The 22,936-nt window shown below is 53.4% G+C and overlaps 1 protein-coding gene across 1 annotated transcript in view; it reads left to right on the top strand.

The window, feature by feature from the left end:
• The window catches only part of LOC128116101 (basic proline-rich protein-like), a gene marked incomplete at its 5' end in the record, with an annotated part of 25,460 nt that extends 2,797 nt beyond the window's left edge, over positions 1 to 22,663 (top strand). The window contains 6 exons of the mRNA XM_052747362.1: positions 2,202 to 2,307; positions 2,619 to 2,710; positions 18,471 to 18,597; positions 20,474 to 20,893; positions 21,050 to 21,139; positions 22,550 to 22,663. Coding sequence (XP_052603322.1) covers positions 2,202 to 2,307; positions 2,619 to 2,710; positions 18,471 to 18,597; positions 20,474 to 20,893; positions 21,050 to 21,139; positions 22,550 to 22,663 — 949 coding nt within the window. The remainder of the gene's footprint in view (positions 1 to 2,201; positions 2,308 to 2,618; positions 2,711 to 18,470; positions 18,598 to 20,473; positions 20,894 to 21,049; positions 21,140 to 22,549) is intronic.
• Positions 22,664 to 22,936: the final 273 nt, after the last annotated feature.

Here is a 22,936-nt window from a genome sequence, read left to right as displayed (position 1 = left end):
GCCGAGCCTCTGCTGCAGTTGAGATCCAGAGTGTTCTCCAGGGCCTGTGTGTTACAGAGGTGGTGGGACCTCTAAGGGGCAGAGGCTGGTGGGAAGAAGTGAGGGCCGCTGGTGCTCTGACAGCTGAGCCGTGGAAGTTTTAAAATTTCACTATCTGCACACCCTGGCATACAGTAAGTGCTCAATGAATGCTGGCTCTTTGGAGGCAGTGGAGACTGGTTCCTGTGTTCCTGTATGCTGCAGGCCCATTTCGAGAATTTTCTCACCCTCAAAAGCTAAGGAGACCGTGGGACTTGCTGCACAGAGGGAGGTGGGGCTCACACGGGGTCCCACTCTTCTCCCCTGCAGCTTCCTTCCCAGCTCCCACCTCAGAACATTCCTGTATCTGGAGTGTTCTCTGCCTACTTGACACATCTCGTCAAAGCAGACAGGTGTTCCTTCCCCACCAGGAACCCCCTCATCACTCACAGCACCTAGGACTGCAGCCCTCAGGTGAATCTGGCCCCTGGCTTGTTTTTAAAAATAAAGTTTTATTGACACACAACCCTGTTGTTTTTCTGCAGCCAGTGGCTGCTTTCAGAGAATGTCACAGTTGGGGTGGGAGGGTAAGGTGTTCTAGAAACATCTCCTTTGCTAGTTGACCTCTCTGTCCATGGAACTTGAGCTGACCCATGTGATGGACTGAGACCAGGTCTCACCTGTCCCCTGCCCCAGGCTGGTGACATTTCAAGTTTATCAGTCCCTGAAGTCCATTAATCGTCCAAACCAAGTGATTAGCATGGCTTTATGTATATGGCCCCAAGTCTAATTGTCCAGACCACGGTGGAAAGTGTTTTAATGTCACCCCGCACATCATTATATACGGTTCGTGGTCACCTGGCAGCTGTGGTCTCCCGGCTCAGGTGGGGTCCTAGAGAGCAGCATGGGAGCCTGAAGTCACAGCCCGTTCTTGGGGACAATGTCCAGTGGGGATGTGTTCTCCAGAGTTGCAAATCCTGGCTGTAGAGTGTCGCATTGTGCTCAGAAAGTCTCTCTCTGCTGCTTCTGGGGCCATGGAAGCCGGGCACTGTGGGATGCTAGGATTTGGTAAGACAGAAGAGCTATTTGGTGTTTTATTTGCTCTGTTTTCTTAAGACGGGGTCTCACAGCGTAGCCCTAGCTAGCCGGGAACTCACTATGTAGACCAGGCTAGCCTTGAGCTCAGAGATCTGCCTGCCTTGGTTTATTTCGAGGGTCTCTCACTCCTCAGGCCAGTGAGGTCCAGGGACTCACCCTCCTGTCTCCTCTGCAGTGTTGGGGTTGGATGTCTACTGCACCCAGCTTTTTACATGGGTTCTGGGGATTTGAACTCGGCCCTCACACTTTACCCAGTGATCCATCTCCCTAGGTTGTACTGACTGGAAACCCATGAAAGATTTCGAGTGAAGCGTTTGCTAGAAATTCCTTCAGAGGACAGAGAGCGAGCACCTGTGAGCAGGAGGCCGCCCGCGCTGTGGCTGGAATCTGAAAGTGGTTTTGTTACACAGGCTGTCACGGCCTCACTGACTACTACACATCTCCACAAACAGCCCATGCACCCCCAGGGGTTGGTTCCCTCCTGCTGGGTGCAGGAGCAAAAGCGGGGACCCACACTCTTGGGCTCGGTTCTGCAGACACATCGCAGAGCTCTAGAAACTGGAGAGGTTCCTGTGTGCTCCCTGGTAAATCACCGGGAAAGCGGCAGAGCAAACACAGCTGAGGAGGCGAGTGATGAGCGCCCCGGCACACCCCCCCGCACCCCCGCCCCCGCCCCCGCCCCCGGGCCTTTGCACAGCTGCTGAATCCAGCGACTGCCACCTTGCTCCCTTTCTGTCTGACCCTCACAGCCACCGACAGAAACTTTTGCCGCTATTTTGTTCACTGTCTGGTCCTGGGACTGGGTCTGGTATACAGTCGGTGCTCAGTACCTGGATGAATCAAAGACAGAGGGAGAAGGTTGCTGGGTTCTGGGGCCAGGTCTGCCCCCAACCCTGCTGCGGGCTTTTCTGTCAGCAACAAGCTCCTGCTATGGCGCTGCCTGACAGATGTCCCCGGGATGGAACATCTGGGCTACATGTGGCTGGCAGCTGGAGGGAGCCAGAATGGCGGGAGGGCCAGCGATGACGTCTGCACCGTGACACCCCACGACCACGCAGACCCTGCTTTTCCCCGCTGACCCCTAGCCCCGGCCACGCGGCCATTGTGGATGTCCCGCATCAGGTGCAGCCCCGGGGCCTTTGCAAGGCATCGTTGCTGAGCCACACCCTGGCCATCTTGATGTTTTTGGGGGTGGGGAGCACAGAGTCTAGCTGAGTAGCCCAGGCTAGCCCTGATCCTACGGTCTCCACAGACTCCAGTGCCAGATAAAGGTTCTAGAAGCAAGAGAGGTCACCTGGGGCCCAGACTGTTCCTGAGCGTCTGAGATTTGAGGGTATAGGGGGCGTGGCTTAGTGTCCCCTAGACAAACTCTCCTTTGAGGCCATTTTATCCGGTCCCTGGGCCTCCTGGGAGCCAAGGAGTTAAAATCAAGATTCCCATCCAAACCTCAGAGGGAGATGCCGGCCCTAGCAGTGACCCCTTGGGCTGACCTTTGCTGGCAGCAGGCTCAGCCAATGAGGAAGCGCAGCGGGTGCCGGGAAACAGTTGCCATGACACCGGGAGCCGCTGGTCCCTGGAAAGGCTTGGTCCGAGGGTGAGGGGCTGGGGGGTGTGGGGGAGGGTGCCTGCTGCGTAACCATGGCAACCCTGCAGCCTTCGGGCAGCCCATTCCCCCACGAACACCAATGCTCTGCCTTGACTCAGATGGGGAAACTGAGGCCCAGGGACACCTGTCACTTCCTGCTACCTGCTCTGGGTTTACGCTCCTGGGATAAAAACCCACCCTCGGTGTGTGCCAATGTCAGAAAGCCCCGCGGGGGACTTGGGGGACCGATCTGAGCCCTTGAGGGTTAGCTGGGGCAACCCCAGAGGGCTTCATTATGGAGTAACTCCATAGCCCTCCCTGGGGCCTGCGAGGTCCCAGCTGGGGCCACGTTCGCACCCACCGACTTCTCCCCACGGATGCTCCAGCTGGATGGTGGTGCACACCTTTAATCTCAGCACGCAGGAGGCAGAGGCCAGCCTAGTCTACAGAGAGAGATCCAGGACAGCCTGGGCTGCACAGTGAGACTCTCAAATGAACTAAATACCAAAACTTGCAAACGGCCACTCCAGTTCCTTCCGGCTCATCCGAATCCTCCCATCCTGTCAATCATCCTCTCCCCACAGTGCAGCAACAAGAAGGGTCACCTCCTCCGCCCCCCCGCCCCAGGCCTGAAAGCATGGTGGGACACAGCGGGGACTCACATGTCCAGTGGCAGAACGCAGGCTGAGTGGGTGGTGTGGGACACGAGGGGACATGGAGCGGCGCTTGTGCTCAGACTCACATTTTGTGCTAAGGGCCCTGATAAGTCAGGCAGGTATCGTATCCGCCTCTGTCAGGGTGTCTGCTCGGGCTGTGACCCAAGACCGACCAAGGGCGACAATGACATGAAAATTGAGGTGCCAGGGGCTCCCTGGTCAAGAGTGCCCGACGCTCTTTGCAGAAACCCTGAGTTCGAGTCCTGACACCCGCCTTGGACTGCTCACAATAGCCTGAGATGGGATCTTTGCGGTGCCGAGCCTCTGGCCTCGCGGGCGCCTCCGTCACAGACATAGCTAAGAACAAAGTTTTTAAAACCTGGATGATAATTACCATTATTTCCTGCGAAGAAGTCTCAGCCAGGGTTTCCAGAAGTTTCTGTGTTCAGGACCGGCTGGTTCCATGAGCCAACACCATGTGCCCCTCGTCGTGTGTGGTGGCCTCTGGGTAGTGGCAATCATCCTGTCCCAGTCTCCCCAGTGCTGAGAAGCAGAAATTGATCTTTTGACTGTTTGTGGCTTTTCCTGGTCAGCTTGGCCCAGGTCACATGGTCACCCTGAACCAATCATGGTGATATTCCTGCTAATCACTGTGGGGTGGAATCAGACCAGGATCTGGAGGGAACAGAAGTTTTCCCAGCAGTAGTCAGTCAATATTTGTCACTTGCATAAATAGCCAGAGCCTGGAACTTCAGCTCAGTATAGAAGGCTGTGTGACATTCAGACAGTGTCCTGCCCTCTCTGTTTCTCCATTGTCAGAACAAGAGAGCAGAGAGAATCTGATTAGATGAGACATAGTGCTTAGAGGCCTGTGGGGGTCGCTGCCTCTTTCCCAGTCCAATCCAGCCCAGCTTCTTCAGTGTGAGATGGAGTGAACAAGCAGATGTGGTCCTCATGCCCATTTCCTGGATGAGGGAACTGAGGTATGGAAAGGCCAGGTTTTCTGGGTCGAAAGCTGGGTTTTCATGGACTCACTGTGCACCATGAAGCTGCCTCTCCCCCTCCCCCCGGAGCCAGAGATGGGCAGGGAGGAGGGAGCCAGAAACCCCCTGGCCCTGACTCACCAGCCTGGGTCACTCTGCCTGGTTCTGGTTCACACATCTGTTCCATGGGGGGGGGGGGGTGCTTCTTCATCTCCATGGCAACCGTGTTGTCGCCTTTCTGACTAGGGCTGAGTGACAGCCGTGGGGACCAGATGAAGTCCCTCACCGCCCACGCCCGGAGGAGGGAGGGAGACCTCTCATCACATGGTGGGCTTCCCGAGACAGATGGGTCCTGAAGGAGAGAGCGCCTTGGGTGCATTTCATAGCGCCTACTGTGTGCCCTGGGGTGGTACACAGTATGTGCTAGATAATGCTTAGGAAGGGAAGAGGGGGGCAGGAGGTTGTGGGAAATGCTTCTCGCCAGCCATTGCCAGCATCACATCGCAGCAGAACCTCTTATCAGTCAAATAACCACCCAGGCCATCAGCACCTCTCTATCACGCTCACCTCTCCCCAGATATGGAAGGAGGACTGGAGGGGGGGCTAGAAGGGGGCTGGAGGGAGCTGGAGGGGGCTGGAGGGGGCTAGAAGGGGGCTGGAGGGAGCTGGAGGGAAGCTGGAGGGAGCTGGAGGGAAGCTGGAGGGAGCTGGAGGGAAGCTGGAGGGGGGACTAGAAGGGGGCTGGAGGGAGCTGGAGGGAAGCTGGAGAGATCTGGAGGGGGCTGGAGGGGGGACTAGAAGGGGACTGGAGGGGTGCTGGAGGGAAGCTGGAGAGGGATTGGAGGGGGCTGGAGGGGGGACTAGAAGGGGGCTGGAGGGGCTGGAGAGATCTGGAGGGGGCTGGAGGGGGTGGGACTCCCGCCTCATGCCCTACCCCCACCGATGGCCGAGAGTCTCACAGAAGAATTTTCCCAGGACCAGAGCTGCTCAAAACTATTGCTTGCTGTCTGTGGGAATGAGGTTCCCATCACAGGGGCAGGGCAACACCTAAGCCTGGGGGATGACAAGGAGGGCCAGTGTGTCCCTGTGTGGGGCTGACACTTGAGGCTGCAGACACAGACCACACATGGTGACATGAGGACTTGTCTCCTGCTCAATGGGGTGACGTTCAGTAGGACCGCCAGTGTGACAGGGTGCTGGCCAGTGGCAGAGGGAGGCATACCATGTGAACGAGTATGTTCCCGCAGAGGGAGAGTAGGGCGAGAGGAGCCAGGGGCTTCCCAAGCAGAGAGCCCTGTACCCCAAATTGCTCAAAACCCTGTGGTCTGTGGCCTCAGCCTAAGGACAACACAGTCATATGTGAGAGCGAGTCCCTCCCTGGTACACACACACACACCGGGCAGAGAGGAAGTGTGACTTCCCGAGGGCATTGCACAGTAGTGTCACGTGACTGCAAAGAAGGGCCCACCTGGTGGCACTGGGTTCTGAGATGGAGCTTGTGTCAGCCTCACTTTACTCAACAGTAAAGAGGGGGCAGGGCTCCCTGGCATGGGTGGCAGGGAGTGGCTGCCCATGATGCTGAGGGGCTGGGGCCATGTGCCAAGGGTTGTGCCTGGCCCAGGTGTGCAGTGTGCAGCCACTGGGGACTGGGCTCCATCCAATCTCTAGTGTGTGCAGTACAGCTGGGGGTCCTGGAAGCCCCGTGTGTCCCCTACTTACTGGTGGCCTTGAAAGGGGCTTTCCCTGCCCAAAGTCAGCTCCCAGCTGATGCAGGAGAAATCCTGGGTTGACACAGTCCAACTGCTCAGCCTTTGGGACTCATTCCAGCTCAGTGACTTCCTCTCTGCCTGAGTCTGTCTGTCTGTCAGTCTGTCTGTGTGTTCTGTCAGTCCCTTCCTGATGCTCAAAGCTCCGTGCTCTTCTACATGCACCCTCAGGGAAGGGGAAATCTCAAACTCGGCTCATCCACCCCACTTCAACCAGTTTGCTAAGATTAGTTGAGACAGAAGGTCATGGAGCCAGTTGCCTGCCCGACTTCCCCTGTGCCTCAGTGTCCCTGTGGTGTGAGGTGTGGCCCTTCCCCGTGACTCTGATTCCTGAGGACCCATCTCCATTCTGCACCGAAATAAAACCCTCATTAGCCCCTAAACACCTGCAAGCAGGAACATGAGGAGTGTGAATAATTTATTTTGTGAGTAATTTTAATATTTTATAATAACTGTGTTGAGCCCTTTGGTTGCGTGTCTGTGGGAGTGGTGTCAAGACAGAGTCAGCACCAGGTCCAGCCACCACAACAACTGCCAATGGGCTCAGGTGACAGGTCTCTGAGAGAGAACCTGGGAGCTCAGGCCACTGGGTGAGGGGAGACAGACTGAGTCCTTCAAATGCACCAGGCGATAGTGAGCAATGGCTGCACTAAGACATACCAAAGCCATTTATGTTCATCCATTCATTCACTGTCTAACAGCCCTTGTTGCATTTAAATCAAGGTCTAATTTCTAGGGCTGGGAAGTTCAGAGGTAGACCCCTTTCCCGGCATGCTCAAAGCCTGGATTCCATCTTTATCTTAAAAATATCGGCAGACCTGGTTGCATTCCTATCATCCCAGTTCTTGGGAGGTGGAGGCAGGAAGATCAAGAGTTCAAGGTCCATTCTTGGCTATGTAGCAAGTTCAAAGCCAGCCTGGGCTATATGAGACTCTGTTTCAAAAACCACAAATGAAACATAAACAAAAACTTTCCCACCATTCCAGTCACACAAACTGCCCTGCTGTCCTCCTGGTGCACAAGTGCATTCTGCCCCAAGACTTCTGCACTTGAATCACCCTCCAACCCTAGCTCCTTCGGTGACAAGTCCTCGAATCACATTCCACCTCCATATCTTATCATGGTGAAAGCTGAAGAAATGGTGACCAGTAGGAGGCTGTGCTTGGCAGGGAGCACCATGTGGGCAAGGATTTGGTGCCAAGAGCTAGAGACTGAATCAGCTGAATTCCAGGATGAGCAGGTGGAGGGGTGGGCAGGGCTGAGAGAAACAGTTTTGGGGGAGATGGTGATAGGAGAGAGGTGAGAGTCTGTGGGAAAAGGCTAGCGGGTGGAGAGACAACAGAAAGAGGCCAGGCTTGGGAGGTCTCAGGGATTGAGATGACTAATTTGGGCACTGTCCTGGGAAAAAGGGCATGGGCCTATTCCCTGTGTCCCTACATGGTTGGACTATGTTTCATCTTTCCTGACATGGCTAACTCCATGTGGCTGGGTTTTCTGTGCTCCCTTAATGATCACCAGCTCAATTTCTTCCCTCCTGAGGATCTCCTCACGGCCCACACCCCGTCACATAGCCCGGGCTGACCTTGAATACAGAAGACCTGACACCCACCAATAATCCTCCCCCATCTCACAGAGCCAAATTGCCTGGGGTGTGACAGACTAGCCATGGAATGCACTCCGGAGATTCTGTGATCTTGGGTGTGATCATGTGATATGATCTGGCCAATTGGATGTGGGTAAGAGTCATAGCATTTTTTTTCCCCACGTGGGATCTGTCTTCATCTCCTGTGGCTGCAGCGGCCAATTCTCACAAACATAGTGGCTTTGAATAACACATTTCTTATCTTAGACTTCTGGAGGCTGGAACTTTAAAATGTGTTGGGAGCAATGTTTTCTGAAGCTCCAAGGGAGTAATGTTCCTTGTATTTTCCAACTTTGAGGTTCTGCCTATGGTGATGGGTTTAGAGTCCCTAAGCAAGCTGATCTCTGGGATGTTTTATTCTAGGGTGGGAACCTACAGCCTCCTGGTTGCCAGGTAAACTCAGTCCCAGCTAATATCTCTGCCTTGACTGCTCTTTGGTCCTCTTGCCTCCCTGTGATGTCACTGGGCCACCACATACTCCAGGATGGCTTCTTGTCTCAAGAAGTGGTATAAAAACCCCTCCTTCCCTGTGAGGTGACGTTGTCATGAGGTGGAGATATCAGGATGTGGATATCTTTGAGGGATCATGACTCAGCTGACATGGGAATGTTAACAGCGGGGTGGGGGGGGGTTGTCCCAAGCCAACATTCCCATACACCTGCTGACACAGGTGATCTCCTGTGCCCTGGAGGACCAAGCCATAGATAAGATAGAAAGAATTGAAGGTGGAGGATGGAATCTGTGGCTTTGGGCCCTTATGTGGTACTGTAGTTGAGATGTTGAAAATGCCCCAAGGGCACAAATGTTGGTGGCTTGGTGTCCAACCCATGACATTATTGTAAGGTGGCGGTGAGTGACAGGAAGGTAGGTCATTGCTCTTGAAGGGGGTTGTAGAATCCCATTACTGTCTCATCTCTTCTCCCTCTCCCTTCTTCTCATCTGTCCTTCTGTCTTTCTCTTTCTCTCCCTCTCCCCACTCTCCACCCATGTCCTGACTCTCATGAAGTAATCAGCTCTCCCCATCACATTTTTCTGTAATGATTCATGGCCTCTCCACACACCCAAAACAACATGACTGACTGACCATAGACTAGAACCTCCAAGACTGTGAACCAAGATAAACTTCCCTTTTTCTTTTTTTTTTTTTTAAAGGTTTTTTTTTTGTTTGTTTGTTTTTTAAAGATTTATTTATTTATTATGTATACAGCATATATGACTGCAGGCCAGAAGAGGGCACCAGATCTCATTACAAGTGGTTGTGAGCCACCATGTGGTTGCTGGGAATTGAACTCAGGACCTCTGGAAGAGCAGTCAGTGCTCTTAACCTCTGAGCCATCTCTCCAGCCCCAACTTCCCTTTTTCTAAACTGAGTATTTCAAGCATTTTGTCACAGCAACAGAGAGCTAACAGACTTGTGAACACCCAGTTGGTGCCAAGCTGGGAGGTAGAGTAGCAATTTAACAGAAAAAAGCCAACTTCCCTGGCCTTGTGCAAGCCACCAAGCACAGGTGTGCACACCTGCCACCCAGCCCTCAGGAAACAGAGGCAGAAGGACTGTGAGTCTGAGCCCAACCTAGCCAGACAAGGTGAGCCTCTCTCATGAAACCAAGAACAGATGCTATTCTGTGGTTATCCCGTTGCCTGGAATCTCCCAGTGAGGGGCTGTGGGGCTGGCTGGGGTCTGAGTTTGCCCAGCCCTGTGATGACAACATGTCTCAGTGCCTTCTGTGTTCTGTGCGTATACCCTGTCCTGTGATGCTGTCTCCTAAGCAGTGTCTGAAGAATGCTTTCTTTCCTCCTTGCCAGGATTTCTATTGCCTTGTTTTTTCCTTTGAGCTTTTTGACAGGCGCATAGTAATCCCTCCTTGTGGTCTCCATTCCCACCAATTCTGTTCACAGTGGTGGGGCTTGTATCTCTGTCTGTCACTCTGCATGTGTTTCTAACCTCCCCTGGCGGTTTCCAGGCTCCTCCTTGTTGGCGGTGTGATTTGTGAACCTGTGCTCCCGGCTCATCTTCATCAGGGGTTCTGTATTTTCACTATGGTCACCCCAGAGATCAAATTCGGGTTTCACGCTCGCTGCCAAGCGCCTTTGCTTGTGGGGCCACTTCTCAGTTCTTGTTTTCAGTTTGTATATTTGCTTTTAGTTTTGACTTCAGATCTCACTACACAGTCAGGGCTGGCCTGGAACTTTCCATCCTTCTGCCTCAGCCCCAAGTGCTGGGATGACAGGTGTGGCCCCCACCACACCCAGGTGTGAAATGTAACCTTAGTAGACTCCTCCCATGGACCACGAGAGCCCATGAAAGCTCTTGCAGTGGGAGCAGGCTGTGAAACAGAGCCATAGTGTCCATGAGGACCTCCCTCTAAGCCTCAGTTTCCCCAACAGTAAGCCAGCTGAGGCTGCAGGATGTCAAATGGCTCTTCAAGCCTCAGCGCCCGGAGCCCGGTCCTCACTAGATCCAGGGACAATGACTCAAAAGCAACCACGAGGCTCGGAAGGCTAAATCGGGTCATTTTTCAATTCCGGTCGCCCTCCTTCATACATAACTGTACCCAGAGCCACTTTCCCGAAAATCTAAATTGAAAGTAAATAGCACGGGAACAATTTTGGGTGATAAAACCGGCAATTCCAGAGCTTCTTCAAGTGGTATTTACCTCCCCTCTCACTAATGGCTCCAGCCACCTCCACGGGTTATTAAAGTGATGCACTTGCTTAACCTGCCTGGGGCTGCGACCCACCTGGTGCTGATTGGCCCCCGTGAAGCCATGCAGCCCCCGCCACCAACGCTTCTTTCAATGACTATAAATCAAAACGCTTCCCGTTCTGTACTGAAAATGCTTAAACTTTGTGTTTTACCAACATCACTGTCCCAGAACCAGGCTGAACTTTCTTTGACACCCAGGGATGGAAGGGAAGGTTTACTGGGGGGATGGGGCCAGGAGATGGTCAGTTTCTAGAATGGAGAAATGGAGGATCAGACGAGGAATTCTGCTTGTCTGGGGTCCACAGGATTGCAGCTCTACTGAGTTTTCATTGTGTTTTCCCTCTGCTAAATCAGGCCCGGGCACACCAGGCAGGCACTGGGCCACTGAGCCATGTCCCCAGCCCTTGCTTTCATGAGACAGTGGCCCATGCTTCCCTGGTACTCACCATCCACCTGCCTCAGCCCCCTGAGTGCCAGCATGGCCGTTGTACAGGTTGGAATCTTGCCTTTTTTTTTTTTCTTTACTGTGACACCCATTCGGACCTCACTTTCAGAGTGCACACTGATCACCTCTGCACTTGGGAGGTGGAGGCAGGAGAGTTAGTTGTTCAAAGCCAGCCTGGGCTACATAGTCCCCAGAGTGCAGAACAAACCTAAATAAAGGAATGAATGAATGACAGTTCAGATGTGGGCCCAAGTGTTCAGCAGAATTCTGGCTGGTCAGGTGCCTGTGGCCACTGTCCTGGGCTGAAACACGATTGTGCAGTGACCTCAGGGAACTGGACATTTCTTGAAGCAAAACTAAGTGAGACCTCCCAGGTGACTGAAGGCCCCACAGAGGCAAAGTGCTCCATCAAAAAATAAATCGCCTGATTACCATAACGTATGCAAATGTATGCTAATGTGACAGCTATTAAAAGACTCCAAATGTCATCGAGGGAAAACACACCGGGTCCAGGCTGATGGGAGTGGGGGAAGGGAGGAGTGCGTGGAGTCGAAAGGTAAAGGAAGGTCGGGGTGTCCGAGGTTGGACCACAGAGATCCCACGGACACACTGGCACATGCACATAGTAGCCATTCCCAGTGTACTGGAGTCCCCAGGGCTCAGCTTGGGGAGGATGAAAGCTCAGCCCCTGGAAGCCGCACCGCAAACCTTGGTCCCCTTGCCAGGGACGTGGCACTTGCCTGTCATCTTGTCCACCTTTGGCCACATAGTAAGACTTTGACAGACAACAGTGGCTATTTGATGGCACAGGGTAAGTGAATGTATTTCCAGGGATGAAAACTAAGGAGCTAGGAGGGTGAGTGGCTCACAACAGGGAAGCAAATCTATACACATCTTTTGCTACCTGGGCATAGCCCAGCCAGGACTACCTGGATATTTTCTTTCAAACTTTCCCTCGTCCTGAAACCTGGAACCTGTTATAAAGGATGTTGTTGGCTGTGAATGAAAAGCTAAACTCACAGATGGAAGCGGAAATGAATTCAAAGGAAATAAACATGTGTGCTGGCGATCTACACAGATACGGGTGCCTCTGATGAGGAGGATTCATCAATTCATTCATGTTATTAGCACAGCTTCTTCTGTAGACGAGGCTGGTGCTGAACTGAGGGACCCACGAGCCTCACCCTCCCAAAGGGTGGGACAGGTGTGTGACAGCACACGTTGCTGGGACTCACTCAGTCCAAAAGAGAGTCTGGATGGTAGAGAGGACCAGGAGGCTGATTAGAACATGAAGATATTCTTCTTAAAAAATTCATGAGGGCTGGAGAGATGGCTCAGAGATTAAGAGCACTGGCTGCTCTTCCAGAGGTTCTGAGTTCAATTCCCAGCAACCACATGGTGGTTCACAACCATCTATAATGAGATCTGGTGCCCTCTTCCTGTGTGCAGACATACATGCAGACAGAACATTGTATACATAATAAATAAATCTTAAAAAAAAATTCATGGGGGCTGGAGAGATGGCTCAGCGGTTAAGAGCACCGGCTGTTCTTCCAGAGGTCCTGAGTTCAATTCCCAGCACCCACATGGTGGCTCACAACCATCTGTAATGGGATCTGGCTCCCTCTTCTGTATACATAATAAAATAAATAAATGAATCTTAAAAAAAAATTCATGGGAAAGATCTGATATGCTGCCAGAGCCACAGCCATCGAAGGCAGTGTGAAGAAAAAACTTCTGTTTACCACACTCCCGTGTATCTACCTGAGGGTGGAGGATAACGTCAAAACCTACAGAGAGAAAAATGAATACCTCAGTGTTGTGGAATATTTAGCTATGTAAAATGTGTTACAGTTGTTTGTGTTGCAGAATAATTGTTTAACAATGTAAAGATGTGTTGCTGTTTCTCCTTGCCTGGTTGGCCTAATAAAGAGCGGAACAGTCAATAGCTAGGCAGCAGAGGGATGGGCAGGGCTGGTGGACAGAGAGAATGAGTAGGAGGAGGAATCTAGGGAGAGAAAGAAGAGGAAAGAGGGAGAGAAGACAAGGGAGAGAGAGGGACATGTCCAGGGCCAGCTGCCAGACAGACAGACATGGAAGAAGCAGGAAAAGTACGACATACAGAAGTTTGGTTAAAAGAAAAAAAAAGCCCTGAGCAAAGGTAGATAAAGAGAAACAGGTTAATTTAAGTTAAAAGAGCTAGCCAGAAAAGAGCTAAGCTAATGTGGAGCATTCAAAACTAATAATAAGTTTCCATGTCATGATTTGGGAGCTGGTTGATGGCCCAAAAGAAAAGGCCTGGGGGCTAGGGAGATGGCTTAGAGGTTAAGAGCACTGGCTGCCCTTCCAGAGGACCTGAGTTCAATTCCCAGCAACCATATGGTAGCTCACAACCATCGATAAGGAGATCTGGTGCTCTCTTCTGGAGTGCAGGCATATATTCAGGCAGAACACTGTATAAAAATAAATTGATTAACTTTAAAAAAAAAAAAGAAAGAAAGAAAAAGTCTGGTACACATCAGAATCTTACATTGTCAGTAACCGTGACAATTAACTACAGATCACACACCTACCCACCCACCCACCTACCCATCCACCCACTCACCCACCCATCCACCCATCCACCCACCCACCCATCCACCCATCCATCCATCCATCCATCCACCCACCCACCCATCCACCCATCCACCCATCCACCTACCCATCCACCCACCCACCCACCCACCCACTCATCCACCCACCCACTCATCCATCCATCCACACATCCACCATCCACCCTCCCACCCATCATCCATCCACCCACCCACCCGTCCACCTGACCATCCGTCCATCCGTCCATCCGTCCATCCGTCTGCCTGCCTGTGTTCACCGTTCTTCTAATACAATCCACCTCTGCTGTAAGTCAACATCATTCTCTACTGTGGAGCCACAGTTGTGACTTCCACACCCATGTCCCGTCTTGAAAATTCTTAGCCTGTGAAGCCGTTCTCCATCCCTTGAGAGACATCACGAGATATCCCCTCATCGTTTCTGTGTGGCAAAGGCCACTCTTCAGACAACTCCCCGCCTCTTCCTTCCACACCTTCTGGGAGTGAGGTCCAGTGCTGCTGTTCCCGGGGAACCTCACATCCTCTCTGCATCCAGCACCCCTCTGAGCAGGGCAGACGAGCAGCCAACCTGTCAGCAAATGCAGGAGGAGGGTTGTGACTTCCAGGCTGACCCACGCATTTTCCTGAACCTTCAGTCTGAAGATGGGGGAGGGCCTGCTCCCCTCATCTTCCTCCCACCACTAATCACTGAAGCCTACTGCTCTTGGACTCTTTCTTGTTGGGTTCACATGGGTCTTACTGGTCTGGGACATGTGACCCAGAAGGATTCAGACAGACAGATATTTGAAGAGCTTCAAGGTCCGACCTTGTTGAGGGCTGCTGGGGATGAAAGACAGTACAGCCTCCACCGCCTCCGCCGCCTCCTCTTCCTCCCCTCCTCCACTTCCTGCTCTTCCTTCTGCTCCTGCCCCTGCTCCTTCTCATTGCCTTCTTCTCCATCCTCCTCCTTTATTTATTGCTAATCTCCCGCCTTTAATTTGGGCCTGAGATATTCAAGCTCAAGGCTTGGATCTGTTAGGAGCAAGCATCTTACTCCGACCCGGTCTGTACACGCTTAGCCACAACCCTCCCTCCAGCCCTCCGGACATCTCCTTCCAGGTGACTCCCAGGTACCATGGACCTGACCCCAGCGCAACCCTTTCTCCCCAGTCCCACCTCAGCTCCTCTTTGTGTCCTCACCCACGGTAGCCCCATGAAAAGAAGCCTTCTGATCTCCCCTACCCTCTCCGGGTTCCACAGCCACCACAAGGGTGGATCCTGCTCAGACAAAACACCCTCTCCCCAGGCATCCTGATGGCCTCCAGGCATCCACACCGCAGCCAGAAGGATCAATCCATCTTCAATGAATCCTGACCTTCCCCTCTCTCCCTCCACATGTCTCTATGGCTCCCTTGTGCCCTCAACAGAAAGCATAAACTTCTTGCTCTTTTCAACATGCCTTACAAGCTCATGACTCCATTCTTCCCACCCCAACTTTACTCACCTCCCTGCACCTAATGCTTCTTGAGCCTTAACTGTCCCCCTTGGAGGAGCCTCCCATCCTGACAGCAATCATTAGGAAGGAGTGACCTCTACAGCAAAAAGACAAGCAGCCTGGCACCTTACAGTCCAGACTGTACAGTGCTGGCAATGTGTCCCTGAGCTCCAGGAAGATGAAGGCTGGTCTGTCTGTTAACTAATGTCCCCAGACCACAAAAGCTCCATTTCCTCCTCTACCTCCTCCTCTTCCATCCCCTCCCCCTCCATCTCCTCCTCCTCCATCACCTCCATCTCCTCCTCCTCCATCTCCTCTATCTCCTCCTCCTCCATCTCCTCCTCCCCATCTCCTCCCCATCTCCTCTCCAATCTCCTCCTCCATCTACTCCCCCACTCCTCCCCAGCCCTAGGTAAGGACTCAATCTGTTAAATGGAGAGACAAATGATTGTGGGAAGTAGAGGTCTCATAAGGCTGCTCTGTGTTGCAGACCCCTGGACAAGGCCAGGCTGGTCAGAGTGGTCCAGCCACTGAGCGGGAGGCTGGAACACAGCAGTCCATCTGTCCCTGTCAGAGGGTTCCGGAAAAGGAACTGTACTCCTGGCCTTGTCTGTGTTGCTGGAGCCCACACTGGGGAGGAGTTTCCTTTGCCCCTGCTCCTGTCAGCTGGAACCCCGTCTCCTGCAAAAGGCAACATTTGTGCTGTGTATTAATTGCCTGTTTTTTTTTTTTTTAGACATGAGATGCTGTCTGAAGCGTGCGAGTGAGTGTGTGTTTAATGGCTTTCTCATTTGGAGATTGGGCCAGATAGCTTTTTGAAGAAAGTCTGCTGAGCGCCTGAAACAGAGAAAATTCCACCAGCTTCCTCGCACTCCCACCCTCATCCATCACCAACGCTCTGCGGATCGAAAACACAGGCATCGATTGGACAAGTTTCAATCACAGCCGAAAGGCAGGGCGAGGTCTCTTCCTATTTCTGGAGGGCTGGGGTCTGAGTTGGAGGGAGCGATGGGGACAGTGGTCCTGAGAAGCACGGGAGGAGTGTCAGCTCGGTGCTGTGTGGCAGGCTGGGGTCAGGAGGGCATGAGGCTCTGGTGGCCTGTGGTCCATGGCAAAAGATGTTTTAATTATATGTGTGTGTGAACATGAGTACAGTTCCCGAGGAGGCCAGAACAGGGCGTCGAATCCCCAGAAGCTGGAGTTACAGACGGTTGTGAGCCACTTTGTGGGTGCTGGGAACCGAACCAGGGTCCTTTGAGAGAGCAGAAAACAGAACTGGGAGACACCTTTAACCTTTGGTTAAACCCGCTCTTGGGAGGCAGAGGCAGGCAGATCGCTGAGTTTGAGGCCAGCCTGGTCTATAGAGCGAGTTCCAGGACAGCCAGGGCTACACAGAGAAACCCTGTCTCGAAACAACAAACAACGAAACAATAGCTAATAGAATTGTTATATGAGGGCTGGAGAGATGGCTCAGAGGTTAAGAACACTGGCTGCTCTTCCAGAGGTCCTGAGTTCAATTCCCAGCACCCACATGGTGGCTCACAACCATCTGTAATGAGATCTGGCACCCTCTTCTGGCCTGCAGGAATACATGCAAACAGAACACTGTATACATAATAAGTAAATAAATCTTTAAAAAAAAAGAATTATTATATGAACCAACGGTGTTGTTTTTTAGGTGTTGACCATCAGTGATGGAACACAGCTGTTGTAACAGATGTGCTGCAACATTCACAATAGTAAACAGCTGGAAACAGCTCGCACACAAATGACTGTGTGAGCATGATATGGCCCATTATATAGTGAAATATTATTCAGCCATGAAAAGGACAGAAGATGTGACATGTGCCACAATTTGGATGAGCCTTGAAGGTATTATATTCAGTGGCATAATCTCATAGAGAAATCCTGTCTTGAAAATCCAATATACATAGTGTAGGGGTGGTTTAAAGATTTATTTATTTATTATGTACATTGGGGTTTTGCCTACATGCATGTCTGTGTGAGGATGCCATATCCCCTGCAACTGGAGTTACAGACAATTAGCTGCCATGTGGGTGCTGGGTGTTGAACTCGGGTCCTCTGGAAGATCAGCCAGTGCTCTTAACCTCTGAGCCATCTCTCCAGCCCCTGTGTGGGGCAGTTTGAATGAGAACAGGCCCCATTGGCTCATTTATTTTTAAAGCATGGTCTCCAAGTAATAGAACTGTGTGGGAAGGATTAGGAGGGGTGACCTTGTTAGAGGAGGTGTGCCACTGAGGGAGGGCTTTAAGGGTTCAAGAGCCCACAGCAGGCCCAGTGTCTCTGTCTGGTGCCAACAGAGAAGGATTTAACTCTCAGCTACTGCTCCAACACCATGCCTGTCTGCTCCCCACCATGAAGAACACGGACTAAGCATGTGAAAATGTAAGCAAGCCTCCGGTTAAATGCTTCCTTTTGAAAGGGTTGCCCTGGTCAGGGTGTCTCATCACAGTTATAGAACAGTGACTAATACACTATGACCCAACTTAAAGAAAGGTGTCCAGAAAGCAAAATGTGTAGACTCAGAGGGTCTGGGGGCTGAGAGGGATGATGGGAAGTCATCGATTAAATGACAGAGTTAGAAGCAAAGCCAGGTGGCGGAAGTCTGTAATACCAGCTACTTAGAAGGCTGAGGCAGGAGGATCATAAGTTCAAGAAGAATGTAGGCAACTCAGTGAGGCTCCATCTTAAAGTGACATTGAGGGGCAGGAGAGTTAGCACAGCAGTTATAAGCACCGGCGAAGGACCTGGGTTTGATTCCCAGCCCCCACAGAGCGGCTCACAACTGTCTGTTACTCCAGTTCCAGGAAACCTGAAGCCCTCTTCTGGCCTCTGTGGGAACCAGGTATGTGTATGGTGCACAGACATACATATGGAAAAACCACCCACCCGTTAAATAAATTTAAATTCAAAACCCAAAGAGCTGAGGATGTGGTCACGGGTGGAGCCCCGCCTAGAATCCCCCAGTGAGGGTTAGGGCCCCTTGATGCTAATATGGCTGGGCTGTCTGAGATGAGGTCCCTCCCCGTAAAGTCAGAAGAAGTGAGTGTTGCCTGGGTTCATCCACTCACCTTCCAGATGCCTGGATCTCCCCAGTCGACCTGGGGCCCTGACCTTTTGGAGTACCCGCACTAAGTACGAGCCCAGATCCCCAAGAGGGGCTCCACTCTCCTTTCTTGGTACGAAGAGGCACACGCAGTAAACCCCCTCGCTGTCCGCCGTCCTTGGCCTTCTCCACGTGCTGTGGTTCACACCGGGCAGATGTAACACCTGCTTTTAAATTCAATTAAGTCAGCCTCCGTTCTGCGTCTGGAATACATTACCAGCCCGAGACAGCGGGGAGGGGAAAAAGCAGAAAACGCAACACAGGCCTATTTAGAGATTTCCCTCTAAACGGATTTTAATTCTCTCGATTTATCAGAGTTCCGCGGAGCTGGTGACAAGTCCGCTCCGTGAGCATCTGCAGACCCGGCTCCAGCCACGTGGACGGGGATGTGGCGCAGCTCCCGACCCACCGACCTGCCATCGCTGGCTCTCAGAGCGAGTCTCACACACCTGATGTGAATCCGGCTGTGTGCCCCCTCTCGGCATCAGTATGCGCATCAGTAAAATGGGAACAAGGACCACAGGAGATCCCGAAGGACAAAGGCCTGGGCTGGTCAGCCGCATCCAAGGTCCACTCTGAGCAATGTCTCAGGGCGCAGTGAATGCTGGGTAGACTGGAAAGGTGAAGATGATGGTCGTGGTGGTGGTGATGATGGTGGTGATGGTGACAGTGGTGATAATTGTGATTGGTGATGGTGGTGATGGTGATTGTGGTAGTGATGGTGATGGTGATGATGGTGGTAGTTTGGTGATGGTAATGGTGGTGGTTTGGTGATGGGGATAATGGTGATGATGGTGATAGTAGTGATGGTGGTGGTTTGGTGATGGTGATGGTGGTGATTTGCTGATGGTGATGCTAACGGTGATGATGATGCACGTTAAGGGCACCAAGACACTGAACAAGTAACAAGGCCAGACAGGTCAAGGGGAACACCAGATGCCCAAAGAATTTGATTCTTTTCCACAAGCCTGAACCATCCCTGTCTATACTGCTCCAGTCCTGAGCCATCGAATAGCAGTGCCAAGTTCATGGCTCCAGAGCAGACTCGAGTGTCCCTCTCTTGGGGACGCTTGGAAGCACTTGTCTTAAACAGGGGCCGTAAGGGAGACCCTGCCACTTGTCACCCCAAGTTCAGACAGAACGTAGCAGACAGCCACTTCTGCGTCACACCTACGTCAACTGCCCGTGTCCATCACACACATGGGGAGACAGGCTTGGGAGCAAGAAGAGGCCACAGGCCGGGGTCTGGCCTCACTCTGGCCTCTGTGGATGTGCATCCCTGTGGGGCCTCGCTCTCCTGCCACATGGATGTGGGAGAAGTGGGGACCCCTGTGCTCCGAGGCCCACGTGGGACACTGGGGCTCCTGGGACAGGGTTAGTCTTCATTAACTCCTGAAGAGAGGACTTTCCTACCCCAGCTGGAAAGGGGTTTACGGAAGAGGGTGTAATGACGTCTGGGGCTTCAGGACACTGGGAGGACAGACAGGAGGACACAGAGCTCGCTGGGAGTCAGGTCAAACATCAAGCTCCAGGTGCGGTGACGGACCCTGCCTCCAAGCGTGCTGACAGAGTCGGGATGGCAGCGCAGGGCGCTGAGTGGAGGGCGCACAGGACGTGTACAAAAGGACTGTGCCTGGGCGGGCGCTGGGGAGCTGCTGCGGGGGCTTCAAAGACGGTGGCCCGCGGGGACAGGCGCAGCTGCAGGACAGCAGAGCCTTGCGCAGGCTTGCCCGAGGCTGGGCTTGGAGACGAAGTCACTGTGCAGACGAATGACAGTGGCTGGTGCTCCCGGACGGGAGCCAGAACCTAGAGTGGTCACACACAAGCTGGACCCCCCCGGAGGACAGTCGCTTTGTGGGAAACAGGGAGCCATGGAGGGTTCAGGGCAGACACGGAACCACACCGAAGCCATACCCCAGCTGCACCTGGGAGGCTTGGGGAGGGTCTAGAATGAAGAGCAGCTGAGGCTGGGATGGCAGCATCGCAGGGGTGCATGTGACTCAGTAGTCACGGCAGCCGCCACGGGCAGCACTGAGTCAGCCGCCACTGTCGCCTGCAGCGGCTTACTCATCAATTTGGCCTGGAGCACGGGGAGCTGCAGCCCCACTCATGTTCACGGGGAGGGGGCCCACGACCTACTTCCTCCACCACAGGGAGCATAGCATGTCTGCACCGTCATCTACTTCCTGTGACTACGAGTCAACTCGCCCCCTCCTCTATCCACAGCCCTCCACGGCTCCTTCAGACCGAGGGCCGGTTCTCTCCGAAGCCCGCAAGGCTCTCTCCACCCTGCCCTGCACCTCCTGCCTCTTTCCCTGACACATCTACTCCACAGGCCTCCTCCCTGCCCCTCTAATTGTTAGGCTCTGTCCTGCCCCGGGGCCTTTGCACAGCTGTATCCCCTGCCCTGGGACCTTTGCACAGCTGTATCCCCTGCCCCGGGTCCTTTGCACAGCTGCATCCCCTGCCCCGGGGCCTTTGCACAGCTGCATCCCCTGCCCCGGGGCCTTTGCACAGCTGCATCCCCTGCCCCGGGGCCTTTGCACAGCTGCATCCCCTGCCCCGGGGCCTTTGCACAGCTGCATCCCCTGCCCCGGGGCCTTTGCACAGCTGCATCCCCTGCCCCGGGGCCTTTGCACAGCTGCATCCCCTGCCCCGGGGCCTTTGCACAGCTGCATCCCCTGCCCCGGGGCCTTTGCACAGCTGCATCCCCTGCCCCGGGGCCTTTGCACAGCTGCATCCCCTGCCCCGGGGCCTTTGCACAGCTGCATCCCCTGCCCCAGGCACAGTCTCCAACTTGAGGTGTGACTGGGGCCAGGGTGTCTCCAAGCAGAATTTGGAACCACAGGGGCAGGGAGCGGGGTTCTAGAACCTCCCGCACGCTAAGCTCCTTTCTGAGCTGGAGGAGGGGCGCCCACATTTCCCTCTGGCCCCCAAAGCTGCCCGCAGAGGCCTGGGAAGTCTGCGCAGGCGCTGTGGTGATTCAGCCGCCGCAGGACTCGCAGCCAATGGACGTGCTTCGCGATGAGGTAATGCCGGGATCCGCGTCCTGATTCGTCGCTGGCAGGTCACAGGCTTGTCCTCCGGGGCGGGACTCGCCGCCTTGCAGAAGGGGTTGCACGGATCTCTCCAGAAAGAAGCGCTTCTAATGTTTAAGTTCTGAGTTTCTGAGACCAGGTCTCCGGTAGCCCAGGCTAGCCTCGGGAGCACGGTGGAGTCCAGCCTGGCCTGGAACCCCTGGTCCTCCTGCCTCCGCCTCTCCCGGGTGTGCTGGATGACACGTGTGCGCCGTTTTGCAGCACCTACTGTGTGCCAGCTCACCGCCCATGCCGCCACGCCCCACACATTGATTGAGCGCCTGAGGCGTGTCAGTCTGACACCGACGTGGCATGCAGCGCCCAGACTGCCACGTGCGCGTTCTGTTTTCTATTTTTTATTTTGTCTTTAAAATTGGTTTATTTTGTACTTTATCCCATTTAAAAAATTTTATTAGTATTATTTATTGGGGCTGGGGGCATGTGCTCCCCCGCTCACTTGTGGAGGTCAGAGGTCTCTCGTTCCACCTTGTCATGGGCTCGAACTCAGGTCAGCAGGCTTCGCGCACTGAGCCATCTTGCCAGCCTTCGTTTTATTTTTTTACACGACTTTCAATTATTTTTATGCTTTGTTTTAGATTTATTTTTATTTTCTTTCATTTCATTTTGAACGAACACACGTTCCTATCGTAGGCCAGGCTGGCCTTGAACTCATGACAATCCTCCTGCCTCAGCTTTTCCAGAGTGCGCAACACAGGTGTAAGTCACCGTGAAGGCCAGGGTAGGCAAAGTGAAAGATCCGGCCTCCTCTACGGCGCAAAATTTTAGGAAGCAGTGAATCTCACGGGCTAGTCCTGAGGTTTGTCTTTCTTTGGTCTGTGATATGGGGGTGGGACCCCTGGCCCTGCTGGGCAATCGCTGGCCACTGGCTCTGGGCTGGCCCTCAGGTTCATTCATTTCTTCACTTTTTGGGTCTTTCTGGCTTTGTTTTTGTTTTGAGACAGGGTCTCCCTGTGTAGACCAGGCTGGCCTCGAACTCCCGGAGATCCTCCTGCCTCTGCCTCACAACCTGCCTGGCTCTTTCACTATTTTTTGAGGCAGGATGTCACACAGCCCAGGCTGGCCTCGACGTCTGTATGCAGCAGCCGTGACTCAGCCCTTATGACCCTCCACGGGTGTCCTGTGAGCTCCAGAACGCTCTGCCCACTCAGCCTCCACGCACATACATGGGACCAAGAGGGCTTTGCATCCTGGAACTCGGTGCAGCACCCCCAGGTCGGCTAAGGGCGTGCGAGTAAAGCCCTGTAAAGCTCATTCCTTTTTGACAACTGCATCATATTCCGACGCATGGGCAGAGCTGATGCTGGGTGGGGTAGACTCGCGCACACTGTGTTGCGGGAGCAGCCGCTGGTCGTGGTTTTAAGCGTGAAGAAACTGCCCCCGACCCCCGCTGCATCCGCAGCAAAGGCAGGATTTAAGGACTCGGATGGGGCAGCTGCAAAAGCTCAGAGCCGCTGAGGAGGGAGGGAGACAGAGAGACAGAGACAGACACATAGAAACAAAGAGAGATATAGAGAGACACTGAGGCAGAGAGACTCCCGGGTCCCCCCCCCTCGGGCCTTTGCACGTGCCCCAGGATGCCGGCCAAGCTGGGCAATGATCCCCGGCACCGCTTGCCCCCAGCACAGTGCCCGCACACAGTAGGTCCTCAATAAAGACTCAGAAACACAATGCAAACTGCGAATTCATGAAACGAGGAAAAACGCGTCTCCGCGGCCCCCCGCGGTGCGG

Source organism: Peromyscus californicus, unplaced genomic scaffold (assembly GCF_007827085.1).
Source record: "Peromyscus californicus insignis strain IS unplaced genomic scaffold, ASM782708v3 Scaffold_1__1_contigs__length_55948999, whole genome shotgun sequence".
Taxonomy (NCBI): Eukaryota; Metazoa; Chordata; class Mammalia; order Rodentia; family Cricetidae; genus Peromyscus; species Peromyscus californicus.
The sequence above is the reverse complement of the archived record's forward strand: the minus strand, read 5'-3'. Positions and strand labels throughout refer to the sequence as shown.